Source organism: Drosophila sulfurigaster, chromosome 2R, assembly GCF_023558435.1.
Source record: "Drosophila sulfurigaster albostrigata strain 15112-1811.04 chromosome 2R, ASM2355843v2, whole genome shotgun sequence".
In the NCBI taxonomy this organism is placed as follows: domain Eukaryota; kingdom Metazoa; phylum Arthropoda; class Insecta; order Diptera; family Drosophilidae; genus Drosophila; species Drosophila sulfurigaster.
Window position 1 is genome coordinate 9,632,387 of NC_084882.1, and position 15,713 is coordinate 9,648,099.

The following is a 15,713-nucleotide window of genomic DNA, read 5'->3' on the forward strand; positions in this document are numbered from 1 at the left end:
TGGCATACAGAATCCAGGATACGCCGGTCGCAAAGAGTTGCCGGAGAACTTGAAAATCCAATTTCGTACAGTGGCCATGATGGTGCCGGATAGACAGATTATTATAAGGGTTAAGCTAGCTAGTTGCGGATTTCTGGAGAACATCACGCTGGCACGCAAATTCTATACCCTGTACAAGCTCTGCGAAGAGCAGCTGACCAAACAAGTCCACTATGACTTTGGTCTGAGAAATATATTGTCCGTGCTGCGCACATTGGGAGCTGCCAAACGTCGGAACTCTAAGGATAGCGAGAGTACGATTGTGATGCGGGTCCTGCGCGACATGAATCTCTCCAAGCTGATTGACGACGACGAGCCACTATTCATATCGCTGGTGTCGGACTTGTTTCCCAATCAGGTAAGCTAACAGTACCCTTAACCCTTTAAAAGCACACACTAACTGAAAGTATCTGCACTGCACAGACTCTCGAAAAGACCAACTACCCTGAGCTGGAGGCGGCGATACTCCAGCAAACAGAAGAGGCTAGTCTGGTCTACCATCCTCCGTGGGTTCTCAAACTAATACAGCTCTACGAGACACAGAATGTGCGACACGGCATCATGACTTTGGGCCCAAGTGGAGCAGGCAAAAGTACCTGCATACACACTCTCATGAAGGCCATGACACAGATGGGCGACAGTCATCGCGAGATGCGCATGAATCCAAAGGCCATAACAGCGGCTCAGATGTTTGGTCGCCTCGACGTGGCCACCAATGATTGGACCGATGGCATCTTCTCCGCCCTGTGGCGTAAGACACTCAAGCTCAAGGCAGGCGAACATGTCTGGCTGGTGCTAGACGGACCTGTCGACAGCATTTGGATAGAGAACTTGAACTCTGTGCTGGATGATAACAAAACGCTGACGCTGGCCAACGGCGATCGTCTGACAATGGCGCCCACTGTGAAAATCATCTTCGAGCCGCACAACATTGACAATGCCTCGCCGGCAACGGTGTCACGCAATGGCATGGTTTACATGAGCTCCTCCGGCCTGGACTCGCGACCCAGTAAGCGTTGAGTCCGGCCTAAGGATATGTGTATAAATTAATCATTTATTCTCTGTGCAGTTGTTCAGGCTTGGCTGAAGAATCGCGCACCTGGCGAGAAATCGACGTTCTCGCAATTGTTTGATCAGACTTTCGTCGACGTTTACAACTGGGGAGTGCAGATGGTAAAGCTGCAGATGCCGGTGCTGCAGTGCAACATAGTGCAGCAGATGCTGTTCATACTCGAGGGACTCATTCCCTCGAAGAAGGACGACGAGCAGGCTGTCAGTCTGTCCAGCAAGGAAAGCCAAGATGGTAAGTGATTTTGCCTTTACCAGCGGTCTACGTGGTTAAGATGTGCCCCATCCAACGTAATTTCCCAACTGCTGGCGGTTCGCTTCCAAGTCAGAGCAAAGCAAATACCAAAAAACAACCAACAAACAAACAAAAATTATTCAATCATTTTCAGCAGCAAAGCGTTTTGAGCATCAAAAGCAACTCGAAGAAGCGCGACGGCAATCGATTGGCAGTCAGATTGTCGGTAAAGTATAAAAAACCAGTCGAAACATAATAACAACGTCTATCTATCTATATCTAACTATTCGTAAAACTGTTCTCGTAGAGCTAACTTCTGCTTGTGTGTGTCTCGGCAGCGCGACTAAAACTGGAGTTGAAAGATCCCTAAGCTCCTAGACTCCTACTAATTTGCACCCCTTTCTATCCTATATACTATATTGTGAAGTAAAGATGTCTGTAGTCGTGGCATCTTTGCTCTATGTGTTTGTCTAACGTAATTGTTGTAGTCGTCCTTGTGTAGATCCTGTGTCATTGTCTCCCTACTAACAACCTTAGCTACTCGTTCTTGTATATAAATATAGCTTTCCTATTTGTACTTCCATGTCGTATCCGTCTCGTATTCCTTATTAGTGCTGGAAATAAAATTGAAGTTGTTTTCGAAGCGTAGACAACATTAATGTAATTTTGTTAAATTGTCTGATCAATTTTATACTTTAATGAACTATAAAGTTTCAATTTGAAATTAAAACTAATAGTCTAATACGATTAAAAATTAATTCTATGTACCGAAATCAATTTGATCCAGCTCTATTTCTAATTTGTCTTGTGTCTATGTGTTACGCAAACCAAATGCCTTTCACATGTTTAATGTTTTACCTTAATGCAAATGTGCGTTCATCACCTTTTCACAGAGGACTTGGCCGAGGAGAGCGCTCCGGAGGAGAAGGAGGATACATGCACCCCAGAGCACTTGCACCGCTTGTATGTTTTCGCGCTGGCCTGGGGTCTGGGCGGGTATCTCTCGACTAGTGATCGCGTTAAAATGAATCAGTATGTTAAGGAATCGTTTCCGCAATTGGACTACCCCAAGGGTAGTGCCCATGAGAATACAATATTTGACTTTTTCGTTTCTCCAACGGGCGTGTGGCAGTCGTGGAAGACGCTCGTTACACCCTACATGTATCCGGAGCTTTCCACACCGGACTATTTAAGCATTCTGGTGCCCATTGTGGATAATGTGCGTATCGACTATCTGATTGGCACCATTGCCAATCAGGAGCGCGCCGTGATGGTCATTGGCGAACAGGGCACGGGCAAAACGGTCATTATGAAGAACTTCATGAAGAAAATGAACATTGAGACGTATATGGGAAGATCATTCAACTTCTCATCGGCAACCAGTCCGTATCAGTTTCAGCGCACAATCGAAAGCTATGTGGAGAAGCGAGTTGGTGTGACATTCGGGCCACCCGGTGGCCGCAAACTGATCGTGTTCATTGACGACATCAATTTGCCGGAGATCAATGAGTGGGGCGATCAAATAACCAACGAGATTGTGCGCCAGTCCATGGACATGAAGGGCTTCTACAGTCTGGAAAAGCCCGGCGATTTCACCACCATTGTCGATGTGCAATATGTGGCAGCGATGGGACTGCCCGGTGGCGGACGCAACGATATACCTTCGCGGTTGAAACGACAGTTTTGTGTGTTCAACTGCAACATACCCGACAACGACTCCATTGATAAGATCTTCCGCGTTATCGGTGAGGGTCACTACAATGCCAAGCGTGGCTTTGTGCCCGAGGTTCGCAATCTGGTCAAGAAATTGATATTAGTGACACGTCACCTATGGCAGCGCACACGAGAAAAACTATTGCCTACGCCGGCCAAATTCCACTACGTATTCAGTCTGCGCGATTTGTCGCGTATCTGGCAGGGCATGGTTGGCACCTTATCCACAGTGATCACCGCGGAAAGTGTGCTCATGTCACTGTGGAAGCATGAGTGCACGCGCGTCTTTGCCGATCGTTTCACCACGTTCCAGGACAAGGAGTGGTTCGGCTCAGAGTTGGCCGCGCTAGTGCGCGAGGAGCTGGGCGAGTCCCATTCCCAAATGATCATACCGAATCCGGTGTTTGTTGACTTCATGCGGGACGCCCCCGAGCCGACTGGCGAGGAGGGTGAGGACACTGACATGGAATTGCCCAAAGTCTACGAACCGGTGAACTCTCATAACTCGTATGAAGCGCTACGCGAGCGTCTCGTTATGTTTCTCGCCCAATTCAATGAGATGGTGCGAGGCTCCGGAATGGATTTGGTGTTCTTCCCCGATGCAATGCTGCATTTGGTGAAGATCTCCCGCATCATTCGGCATCCGAGAGGCAACGTCATGCTGGTCGGGGTCGGCGGTTCTGGAAAACAGTCGCTGACGAAATTGGCATCATTCATTGCCGGCTACAAGACATTCCAAATTGCGTTGACGCGTTCGTACAATGTGGCCAATTTTCTAGAGGACCTAAAGCTGCTCTATCGCACCTGCGGCGTTCAGGGCAAGGGCACGACCTTTCTCTTCACTGACATGGATATCAAAGAGGAAGGTTTCCTCGAGTATCTCAACAATATACTCTCGAGCGGCGTCATATCAAATCTATTCTCGCGCGATGAGCAGGCCGAAATCGTGCAGGAGTTGACGCCGGTCATGAAACGCGAGAATCAACGCAAAACAGCGACCCCGGAGAGTGTGATGGAATTCTTTTTGGCACGCACCTGCACCAATTTGCATGTGGCATTCTGTTTCTCGCCCGTGGGTGAGACGTTCCGGTCGCGGGTGCAACGCTTTCCCGCCTTGGTCTCCGGCTGCACCATCGATTGGCTGCATCCGTGGCCCAAGGACGCATTGGTCTCGGTTGCCAGACACTTTCTCAGCCACTTCGAGATTGAGTGTACACCGGCTGTCAAAGAAGAGCTGGTTAATGCGCTCGGCTCCATTCAGGATATTGTCGCCGAAACATCGCAGGAATATTTCCAGCGATTCCGTCGCGCCACTCACGTGACACCCAAGTCTTATCTGAACTTCATAGCCGGCTACAAGAACATTTACCAGCTGAAGCAGCAAGAGCTGCGCGATGGTGTGGAGAAGATGGATACGGGTTTGGAGAAACTGAAAGAGGCTTCCGCCTCGGTTGAGATCCTTAAGAAAGACCTAGTCGTCATGGAGGAAGAGCTTGTCGAAGCCTCCAAGAACGCTGAATCTGTGCTAGTTGAGGTTACCGAGCGTGCTATGCAAGCGGAGATTGTCAAGAATCAGGTGCTCATCGTCAAGGACAAGGCCGAAGCTCTCGTCGCCTGCATTGCCAACGAAAAAGCGCTGGCTGAGGAGAAGCTGGAGGCGGCCAAGCCCGCTCTCGAGGAGGCTGAGAATGCCCTGAACACCATCAAGCCGGCGCACATTGCCACAGTGCGTAAGTTAGGCAGACCACCGCATCTTATCATGCGCATCATGGATTGCGTGCTAATCCTGTTTAAGCGCAAGCTGCATCCCTGCATTCCTGACTCGGGCACGCCGTGTCCGAAGCCCTCTTGGCAGGAATCCCTCAAGGTGCGTATGCACTTCTCTCTAATTATAACTAATCCTCTGCCATCCTTAGATGATGGCTAGTGCCACGTTCCTGCTGCAACTGCAAAACTATCCCAAGGACACAATCAACGATGAGATGATCGATCTGCTGCAACCCTACTTCCGCATGGAAGACTATAACATGGACATGGCGCGTCGTGTGTGCGGAGATGTTGCCGGTCTACTCTCCTGGACCAAGGCCATGTCCTTCTTCCACAGCGTCAACAAGGAGGTGCTGCCTCTTAAGGCGAACCTCACGTTGCAGGAGGCGCGTCTCAAGGTAAGTTCAACATGTTGGGTGGGTAAATATTTCATTTTTATTATCACAGCTCGCCATGGACGATCTGGCTGGTGCCGAGGAGCAGCTGCGTGAGCGCGAGGAGGCTCTGCAGGCTGTCAAGGATCAATACGACAAGGCGGTGGGCGAGAAACAACGCCTCATGGATGCGGCCAATGTCTGCTTGCGCAAGATGACAGCGGCCACGGCTCTGATCAATGGCCTGTCAGACGAGAAGCATCGCTGGACGAATCAGAGCAAGGAATTTAAGATACAGTTGGGCAAGCTAGTGGGCGATGTTCTGCTGGCCACTGGTTTCCTCTCCTACTGCGGTCCCTACAATCAGGAGTTCCGTGCTAATCTCATACGCACATGGATGGGAATTCTTAAGCAGAAGGCGATTCCTTTCACCACTGGACTCAACATAATTAATATGCTAGTGGACTCGTCCACAGTATCGGAGTGGACATTGCAAGGGTTGCCCAATGATGATTTATCCGTACAGAATGCCTTGATAGCCACGAAGTCTAGCAGCTATCCGCTATTGGTTGATCCACAGACGCAAGGCAAGATATGGATCAAGTGCAAGGAGGATCGCAATGAGCTGCAGATCACCTCGCTGAATCACAAATACTTCCGCACACATCTGGAGGACTCGCTGTCTTTGGGCAGGCCGCTGCTGATCGAGGATGTGGGCATCGATCTCGATCCGGTTATCGACAATGTGCTAGAGAAGAACTTTATTAAGTCAGGCAGCATTGAAAAGGTACTGGTGGGCGATAAGGAGTGCGATGTGATGCCGGGATTTATGCTATACATCACCACAAAGCTGCCCAATCCAGCCTTCAGCCCCGAGGTCAGTGCCAAGACCTCAATCATCGACTTTACAGTGACAATGCGTGGTCTGGAGGATCAACTGCTGGGACGTGTCATACTCATGGAGAAGTCCGACTTGGAAGCGGAGCGTGTGGCACTCTTCGAGACGGTGATGCAGAATCAGCGAAACATGAAGGAGCTCGAGGCAAATCTCTTATTGCGCTTGAGTTCATCGCAGGGCTCCCTGGTGGACGATGAGGCGCTCATCGAAGTGCTGCGTGTCACCAAAACCACAGCCGAGGAAGTTAATCAAAAACTTAAAATATCTGAGGTTACCGAACGCAAGATCATGAAGGCCCGCGAAGAATTCCGCGCAGTGGCCAAGCGAGGATCGATCCTCTACTTTTTAATTGTCGAGATGAGCAATGTGAATGCCATGTACCAGAATTCTCTTAAACAGTTCCTCGTCATATTTAACAACTCAATCACAAAGTCCACCAAGTCCAGCATCACCGAGGAGCGCATCAATATCATTCTACGCTATCTTACTTATGAGGTTTACAAGTTTACCAATCGCAGTCTCTATGAGCGGCATAAGCAACTTTTCACCTTGATGCTGGCCATCAAGATTGATTATCACAATGGCAACATCAGTCACGAGGAATTCTTGACATTTATTAAAGGTGGTGCTTCCTTGGATTTGAACGCTGTGGCACCAAAACCGTTCCGTTGGATTCTGGATATCACTTGGTTGAATCTGGTGGAGATAAGTAAACTAGAGACATTTTCCACGGTGCTTCAGATCATTGAGCTGAATGAACGCGACTGGCGCAGCTGGTATGAGTGCGAGAAGCCAGAAAACGAGGAGATACCTTGTGGATATAATGCAGTGCTGGACAGCTTCCGCAAGCTACTGCTTATACGTTCCTGGTGCCCAGATCGCACCATTTCCCAGGCGAAGAAGTACATTGAAGGTAAGCATCATTTTTTATATGCTACACTTCAATTTATTGTACGTCTACCGATGTAACGCTCCATTTCTACATTTATAGAACGATAAATCGAACGAAAACATAAAATTATTTTCTCTAGCGTTGAGTCATGAAAACTTTATGTTTTGTCTCTGTATTTAATAAGTTATCTGCTAAGAAGATGGGAATATGGTTTCTTGTATATGTAGTACTAGAGAGTTAATAGTCAACAGACTCTAACATTAATTTTTTCTACATCTCATGCACAGAATCCTTGGGTCCAGAGTACAGTGAGATGCAGATTTTAGATCTGGAGGCCACCTGGGCAGAGTCTGAACCCCGCACGCCCTTCGTTTGCCTGCTCTCGATTGGCTCCGATCCCACCACACAAATTGGTGGTCTGGCCAAGCAAAAGGGCATCAGTAAGTGTTGTCTCTGCAATTAATATACTCCTCAATACTAATATATATCTTTGCAGTACTAAAATCCGTGTCCATGGGTCAGGGACAGGAGTATCACGCTCGCAAGATGATCATGGAGTCCATGGCTATTGGTGGTTGGGTGTTGCTGCAAAACGTGCATTTGTCGCTGCCCTTCTGCTCGGAGGTGATAGACATGTTGGTGGAGACAGAGCACATCGATGACACCTTCCGCATGTGGGTGACTACAGAGCCACACTCGGAATTCCCGATTGGACTGCTGCAAATGGCAATCAAGTTCACCAACGAACCGCCGCAGGGCATTCGAGCGAGTCTCAAGCGCAGCTATCAGGTCAGTTATATCATCAGTTTTAATAAATTACAGAATCCATAACTCATTCCCACACTTGCTGGCTGGCCACACACACACACAGTCCTTCACGCAGGACTTTCTGGATTACACTTCCGCCACGCAGTGGCCATCTTTATTGTATACAGTGGCATTCCTGCATACCATCGTTCAGGAGCGTCGCAAGTTTGGTCCGCTCGGCTGGAATATACCCTATGAATTCAATCAGGCGGACTTTGCTGCAAGTGTGCAGTTCATACAGAATCACCTGGATGAAATGGATCCCAAGAAGGGAGTCTCTTGGCAGACGCTCGTCTATATGATAGGCGAGGTGCAGTACGGTGGTCGTGTCACCGATGACTTCGACAAACGATTGCTGACCACATTTACGTCAGTGTGGTTTTGCGAACAACTGCTCTCGAATTCGTTTGAGTTCTACAAGGGATACAAAGTGCCCGGCACCAAGAATCTGCAGGGCTTTATCGATTATATCAATAGCCTGCCGGCATACGACACGCCTGAAGTGTTTGGCTTGCATTCCAATGCCGACATCACGTACCAGATTAACTCGGCCAAAGGTAAGTGAAAGTGAAGCACGCCCACGGGTTGCAAATGGTGGATTGCGAACGCCGGGTTGAGGGTCAAAGGTGCTCCTATTCCTGTGTATCCAGTTTTCGATTGTTGCCATTGGCCATGTACAAATGCCTTGTGGTCGGGTCAATGACTGTTCCGGAGGACTCACCTCTGTATCCTACGTATTTAAATAGGTGCATTTGATTTCGATTTCGTATTACTCAACTGCGTTCTCTTACAAATGTGCAAAGAAAATAAATCAATAATATTGATATCTGACCATGAATGTAATATTCATATTTGGTTATTTGCATAAACTATATAGGATTGGTGTTTCAATTGTTCCGTCTGTTGTCTGCCTACAAATATTATGAAAAGAATTCTTAAGCTTATTGATTTTGATTTAGTCATCTAGCTTTAATAACCGTGTTAGTGATTTAGGTGAAGCATTTTTAGTATGTATGGGAAGTTACTATAATGATGGTTACGTATAGCTTACTAGTTATACTCTTTAATCAAATAATCAATCATTTAAATCATGCTCATTAGCATAATTATGGTTCGTGAAGCATACAAATTATGTTTTCATATTGAAAGCCATAAGTAGTATTTATTTAATTGCCATTTTATTAAGTTTATTTGATATAAATGGACTGTGATTCCAATTAAATGCAATGAGTCAGTAAATGAAATAAGTGGCTTTAACTTAGCTTTTATAATATTCAAATTTTTAGATTTAAAATATACGGATTTTGAATAGTTATTTTTATATTTATTTTGATAATAGCCTGAATTATGTATGCACTTGACTCCAATATACTTTATTGCATATTCAATTTGCGATTGCCGACGGCTAATGTAATGTATGTGAGTGTGTGTGTGATTGTGCTGGTGTATGTGTGAGCGTGTGAAGCCAATAATTAAATTGTATAAATTTGTAGTTGTGGCAGTTGTGGCTGTGACTTGGTGTAATTTTGGGCGCCGAAAGCAAAAACCAATCACCGAACCACACGAGGCAATTAACGCATTTGCATAGCAGGGCAAGCGAAGTGAAAGGGCGATAGAATGGAGAGTCCTTCACGTGTTTATTTGATGTGCTCGCATTGTTGCAGGCATCCTTGATACCATACTGAGTGTGCAGCCCAAGGAGGGCGGCGGAGGAGGTGGCGAGACCAGAGAGAGCATCGTCTATCAGCTGGCCGACGATATGCTTCGCAAGCTGCCTGTGCAGTACAATGCCTACGAGGTGCGTGAGAATCTGACACGCATGGGCATCCTGCTGCCGATGAACATCTTTCTCAGGTGAGTGGAAGGTGGTGGACAACAATCTGAGACTGGGGACACATGATAAATGAGCTGCTCATTCGTTATCAAAAACACAGGCAGGAAATCGATCGGATGCAGCGCGTCATCAAGCGCGTTCACACGTGTCTCTGTGATCTGAAGCTGGCCATCGATGGCACCATTGTGATGAGCCCGGCGCTTAAGGAGTCATTGGACGCTATGTATGATGCCCGCATACCTGAGACCTGGATGAAAGTAAGTGTCTCTCTCTTTCTCTCTCTCCTCTCCATGCTTTATATGAACAACTAATTTTACGCACTAGCATTAACCTTTGGCTTTAAGCATCCAACATGGGAGGATGAGAGTGCGAATGCGGGGGCGCCTGTAGATTTTATGGTCTCTCAGCTCTCAGGTCTCTCAGGTCTGCTGGTCGGTGTTTCATTTTATGTACAGTTCGTGGCCAAGCGAAACGTGGCCCTAAGTAATCTCAATGTGCGATTTCCTCGACGCAGCCTCTGCGTGTTTTTATTGTCTCACGAGATTTTTATCGGCGCGCAAACAAATTTGGCCCAAATTTAGGCCCAGACCCAGACGGAACTGAACTGAGCTGAACCCAAGGCGAGCGAAAAGAAAATAAATAAAGAAAACAGCAGACCAAACAGAGCTCCTGAAGCCACAAAACACACAACGTGTCGACTGTTCGGGTGGGTCAGGTGAGAATTTTGTTCGAGCTGCCCGCTTTCAATTGCCGCTTATAAAAATTTGATTGATTTCGCAGGCCATTTTCCCCCTTGGGGCGAGTCATTAATATTTATGCGTGTAAACGTTTAACGCCTCGGCGCATCTTCCCTTAATTAACACCAGCAACTAAAATAACAGCAGATAAATGAGGTTGCATTTTCCTTTGAGACTTTTAGGGTTAGTCCAACAATTTCTTAACAAACTCATAACTCGACTTTGATCAAAGAAAATCTGTCAGTAATTGGTGTAAATTAAGGACGCTTTAAAATAAGGAGGGATGCCAAGGAGATATTAATTAATTGTTTGTTATTTTTACGTAACAAGTTTAGCAAATTTTTTACGCGATTAATCAACCAGAACCAATTGCTTAAATTTGAATTAAAGCAAATGTATGTAACGGGTATAAGGAGCCTTCTCCCATTTAACAAGATGATATAGCCCTCTCAGAGACTATACAAGATATAACTATTAGAAAATAGTTTATATTGCATAAATAAGGATGCTGAGGCGGGCTTTAAATGTTTTGGATGGCAATCTTCATCAAATTCAGTAAATTAATATTAACGACAATATCGCTTAAATTGAAAACGACCGTAGCTTTCTTACTTGATAAACTTGTATCAGTCAAAATCACTTCTTAGCTTACATATAATATTTAATATATATATTTATTTGTATGATGCAAATAACAATGCCATGTAGTTCACTTTCAAACGGCACTCAGTATAATAACATAGTTAGCCCTGCTTTTCAAGATATTTGTCATTGCTTGCAACCATGTCAACGAGAATTGTAACACATCTACACTCTCAGAGAAACAACATAAGCAAACTAATATTATTTTACATGTAAATAAATCTCTGAGTAGAACGCGTAGATAAAATAAAATACAGTTGCAGTAGATACGAAAATGTCGTCAACCGGCTCATTAAGGAAATCAAAGTCAAAAGTTTCGAAGACGGTGCCCAAAAGTTTCACTTTCAATAAGGCAAATGTGGAACAAACGTCGCGAATGCCTTTGGCCACTCGTGATTATGGTTTTCTGAAGACAACAAATACTGCAACTCCATTTCCAAAGAAGGCGGATCCGCTTAATACCCAAATGTTGGTGGAGCGTCTGCAAGGTGCTGTCGCCAGTTCGATTGTCTCGGACACGGATCCAACCTCGACCTTATCGCAGAGACATTCGGATTATGCCATTTACCAATCCCCACGCTCATCTGAGGAGATATCATTTGAGATGAAGCGAAAACTATTCCATGAGGGCGAATTCACAATAACCAAAGGCAAAAAGACCAGCGAAATGTATCACCCGACGCCTGATTTTGATGATTTACCAAAGGGTTCGAAGAAAGATTCACAACTTTGGGCCTTGAAGGCAATGGAAAGCTATTGTCGCAATATGAACATCAAGTTTAGCAAGGGCTTTGAAAATTAAAATAACTCTTTTAACGCACTGCATTTTTACCTACTTACTAATAAAGATATATGTATGCCTTTTGCATCTGAGTTAAATATTAAATTCACTTGCAGATTTCATGGGAGTCGACAACGCTTGGCTTCTGGTACACAGAGTTGCTGGAGCGTAATGCACAATTTCGTACTTGGATATCCACAGATCGACCAAAGGTAAACCAACCCAGACGAACAGTCAGATAACAAACCAGACAGTTCCACAGAATTTCCTGGATTTGCTTTACGCTTGACGAAAACTTTGAAAACTCGCAAGGAGAATCACTAATTGTTTAATACCTACATTTGCTTTTTATTTACTCCGCATCTCTCAATCTGCCTTTGCAACTCTTTGTTGAATTTGTCAACAAAACAAGGTTTTCTGGATGACGGGCTTCTTTAATCCACAAGGTTTTCTGACCGCCATGCGGCAAGTGAGTATATTAAAAAATTAAAACACAAGGAGAGAAAGACGAGGAAATGAATTATTTTTCATTTGTTTCCTCCCACACAAAGCTGACAGATTAGCTGGCCAGTTTGTTATGACAACGTTTAAACGCGTTTAAAAAAAAGGTCTTGAATAACAACAGACCATTATTCATAATATGAAATACGTTAGGGAAATCCGCAAGGAGTTGAAAACTCTCTTTGCTGCTCGCCTAGTCCGAGTCGATAAAAAAAGCTGTCCCCATCCGCTGTCTGTGCCACTCCCCCTAAACAATTACCGCCTCCGTGCAACACGCGAGTTACTCTGGGAATTTGATAAGCATTTCATTTGAGAAGCGTGGACTAAGGCCAGCGTCACTTGACAGGTTTTGCATACCCTGTAATAATGGTTAAAATAATTACATGACGGTGAATAGTTTCGATATTAGTCAGAATTAGAAGTTTTCCATAGTTTTCAATTATTGTAAGTAATTGATGGAAGAAAATATTATTATTTACATTTTTTTTTAACTTCGAAAACTTTAAGATCTTTCAGATATTTATAGGTTGTCATTAGACCTCGGATATTTTTTTGAAGTCACCAAAATTTGAGTTTTGGCTACATATTTATACACATTTTCAAATTGTATCTCGTTTAACTTATATTAAAGTGGTTAGATTATAATTTAAAAAAAAGTATTTAGGAGCTATATTATTTAACAATCATATCAGAGCAGTCATCGATTATAAATTAAAAAAGGTTTCCTTTCATGTAATATATATTAAGTATTTTCATAATAAGGGTAACCTAATTAAAGTAAAATCATGACTATACATCGATACTGAAGAATAAAGCGAATCTTTTGCCTTAGATCTTTCTTCACACCACTAAGCTGAGTTTCCAACGAATTTACATAGTTATTTATGGTGCAAAGGATTCAGTTGTTTCAAAGATGAGTTCGTAATTGGGCATAAACTATTTTCCCTCTTGCATCTGAGAGTATTGATATTAAATATGCTTCAAGAGTTTTTTTCCATCGTTCGTGCTTTGCATTTTCCTTCTCTTTTTTTGCATGTCTTCGCCGTTTGCTGCTTGCCATTCGAATTGACTGCTTTGGCCATACTTTAACCAATTTATGGTGCTTATCGACCTGCACTGCATTGCGTATACGCCGCTTGAACTTACGCAGGAGGTAACACGAGCGCACAAAGGCTGGGCCCTCGACTCTGTTGTACTACAGAATCAAATAACACGCTACAATAAGGAGGACATTACCGAGTATCCAACGGAGGGCGTCTACGTGCACGGACTATTTCTCGAAGGTAAGAAAGTGTTCGTCCCTGCATTGCTGCATTCTGGTACTTGGCATCCTTTTAGTGCGTTTAAGCAAGCTGCTTGCGGTGCAATTCAATTGTGAGACTTGGCAAAAAGCTTGTTTGTATTTGTGAAAGTTATTCATAACTTTTCCGCATTCGCTTCACACGCAATACGTTCACAAATTTTGTATAGCAGGTCCTAGTCACGGTCCTGGGTCGTGTTCTTTTGTTCACACCACAAATTGCTCTCGATTTGCTTGTGTGGTTTCGCCCCACTAAACGCCCCAAAGTGTGAGCATACAAATGTCGGAGACAGCATTTGAGTTGTTTGTGTTTGTCATGCAGATCTTTGTTGTGGCCAACTGTTGATTAGCCGATGCCGATGGAAGGAAGGATCCACAACATGACAAGCGCCAAATATTTACTAAAGGCACTCGGAACTTTTTGGGTTTGTCGTTTAAACTTGCTGAGCATATTTTCAAGTGGCAAATTCCATATTGATTGACTGGATAAATTGCTGAATATCCAATTTAATGGGCAAGCCAATTATACAATAGCCAATGGCCAAGCATGTCCATTTTCATTTTGTCGCTCGATATCATCGTGTTATATAACTGCAGTTACGTGACGCAATCAACAAAAATCGAATATTCCATTGAAGAGAACTGCTTACGATGCTTAATTGGAAATTTGCATAAATTGGACTGCAACTAGACGATTGGCAAGATTGCACATACGCAACGTGGTACGCAAGCAAGTTTCTAAAAGTCGACAGTAAAACAATATCTTAAATCGTAAGCTCTTATAAGGGGGCTCTCATGTGAGGTGACTTTGTGACTGTCTATTAAACACGACATTTTGCCCCTAAGCTGTACGCTAATAAACATTTTCGGCCCGACGAAAAACATGCGTGGGCCGGTGACATGAATTCCCCGGACATTGCCGAAAACTTTACGAGGGACCAACTTATTAACAAAGGAACAATTAGTGTCGTTGAAATCTTTTGCGAGGCTTTAAATTGTCGTTTGTGGCTTCGCTTTCATGCCATTTTCATTGCAGGTGCTTCGCTAGACAGACGCAGCGGCAAGCTGATTGAATCAAAGATGAAGGTGCTCTACGAACAAATGCCAGTCATTTATATCTATGCCATCAACACAACCGCCGGCAAAGATCCCAAGCTCTATGAGTGCCCAATTTATCGTAAACCGCAACGTACCGACCTCAAGTACGTTGGCTCCATTGATTTTGAGACCGACTTCAATCCCAAGCACTGGACACTGCGAGGCGTCGCTCTGCTCTGTGACATCAAATAAGAGGCGAGCCACCCACAAGAAATGACACCACGATGCCCCACTCAGTGGGCCAGCCATTGTTTGCCAGCCTGTCAACTTTTGTACGTGCTCCGTCGTTCCCGTAATGGTGCTGTGATAATTATCGTTTTTTTTTGGGAGCCTTATGTCAGCCCCTCCCTCCACTCCAATTTTCGGCTTAGCTGTCTGTTAACAGTCTCGTGTAATGCGTCAGCGATACAAGTTTATTAATTATGCCCTCGAGTTATTCAAGAGGCGTTTCCCTGCACAAGGGAACATCCATCGTACACCATAATTAGCTGTTAGCCAATGTTTAGAATTACGGTTAAGTGTTTTTCTTATTCTTTTTTCTTTGCCTTGTTTGTTTCTTGTTTTCGCTCCCGCAAGCTTCTTCATCACTTCAAGTGCTGCACTTGTCAAACGAAATAAAGGTTTCATTTAGAATTCGTAGACGTATTTAACCGAGTTTTAATTAAGGTTGGGCCGAACCGATGACTTTTTACATAAAAAAGAAGAGACTATAAATAATATTTAAGGACTTTTTTATGGCCAGAGAAAAATTTAAACACAACAAGATTTAAGGAAGAATATTTGAGAGCATTAAAGTAAATAGGAAGCTATTTTGGTAACAGCAGAAAAGCGGAAGCTAAAATTAGGACATTGAAATTTAATGAAAATATATATATAAATCCCCCCAAGCTACAATTTATGAAAACACTTCATATTTATATATGATCCTTGAGCATAGAATAATCATCTACCCACATTTGTTAATACACGTAAGTATGTCCAATAAAAGCCCTTATGAATTGAATGCCATTTCAATATTTTGTATTTC

General features: G+C 44.2%; 2 protein-coding genes across 2 annotated transcripts in view; both read left to right on the top strand.

Moving 5' to 3' along the window:
* The window catches only part of LOC133836410 (dynein axonemal heavy chain 5), a 31,859-nt gene extending 16,334 nt beyond the window's left edge, over nucleotides 1-15,525 (top strand). The window contains 16 exon segments of the mRNA XM_062266888.1: nucleotides 11-397; nucleotides 463-1,048; nucleotides 1,109-1,342; nucleotides 1,497-1,568; nucleotides 2,236-4,922; nucleotides 4,972-5,220; nucleotides 5,270-7,007; nucleotides 7,274-7,426; nucleotides 7,483-7,775; nucleotides 7,858-8,350; nucleotides 9,458-9,647; nucleotides 9,728-9,884; nucleotides 11,904-11,999; nucleotides 12,200-12,256; nucleotides 13,439-13,571; nucleotides 14,625-15,525. Coding sequence (XP_062122872.1) covers nucleotides 11-397; nucleotides 463-1,048; nucleotides 1,109-1,342; nucleotides 1,497-1,568; nucleotides 2,236-4,922; nucleotides 4,972-5,220; nucleotides 5,270-7,007; nucleotides 7,274-7,426; nucleotides 7,483-7,775; nucleotides 7,858-8,350; nucleotides 9,458-9,647; nucleotides 9,728-9,884; nucleotides 11,904-11,999; nucleotides 12,200-12,256; nucleotides 13,439-13,571; nucleotides 14,625-14,878 — 7,779 coding nt within the window. The 3' untranslated portion in view covers nucleotides 14,879-15,525.
* Nucleotides 11,158-11,892, top strand: LOC133836409 (uncharacterized). Its single transcript, XM_062266887.1, has one exon. The coding sequence runs from the start codon at nucleotides 11,281-11,283 to the stop codon at nucleotides 11,806-11,808; it is 528 nt and encodes a 175-aa protein (XP_062122871.1). The 5' UTR covers nucleotides 11,158-11,280; the 3' UTR covers nucleotides 11,809-11,892.
* Nucleotides 15,526-15,713: the final 188 nt, after the last annotated feature.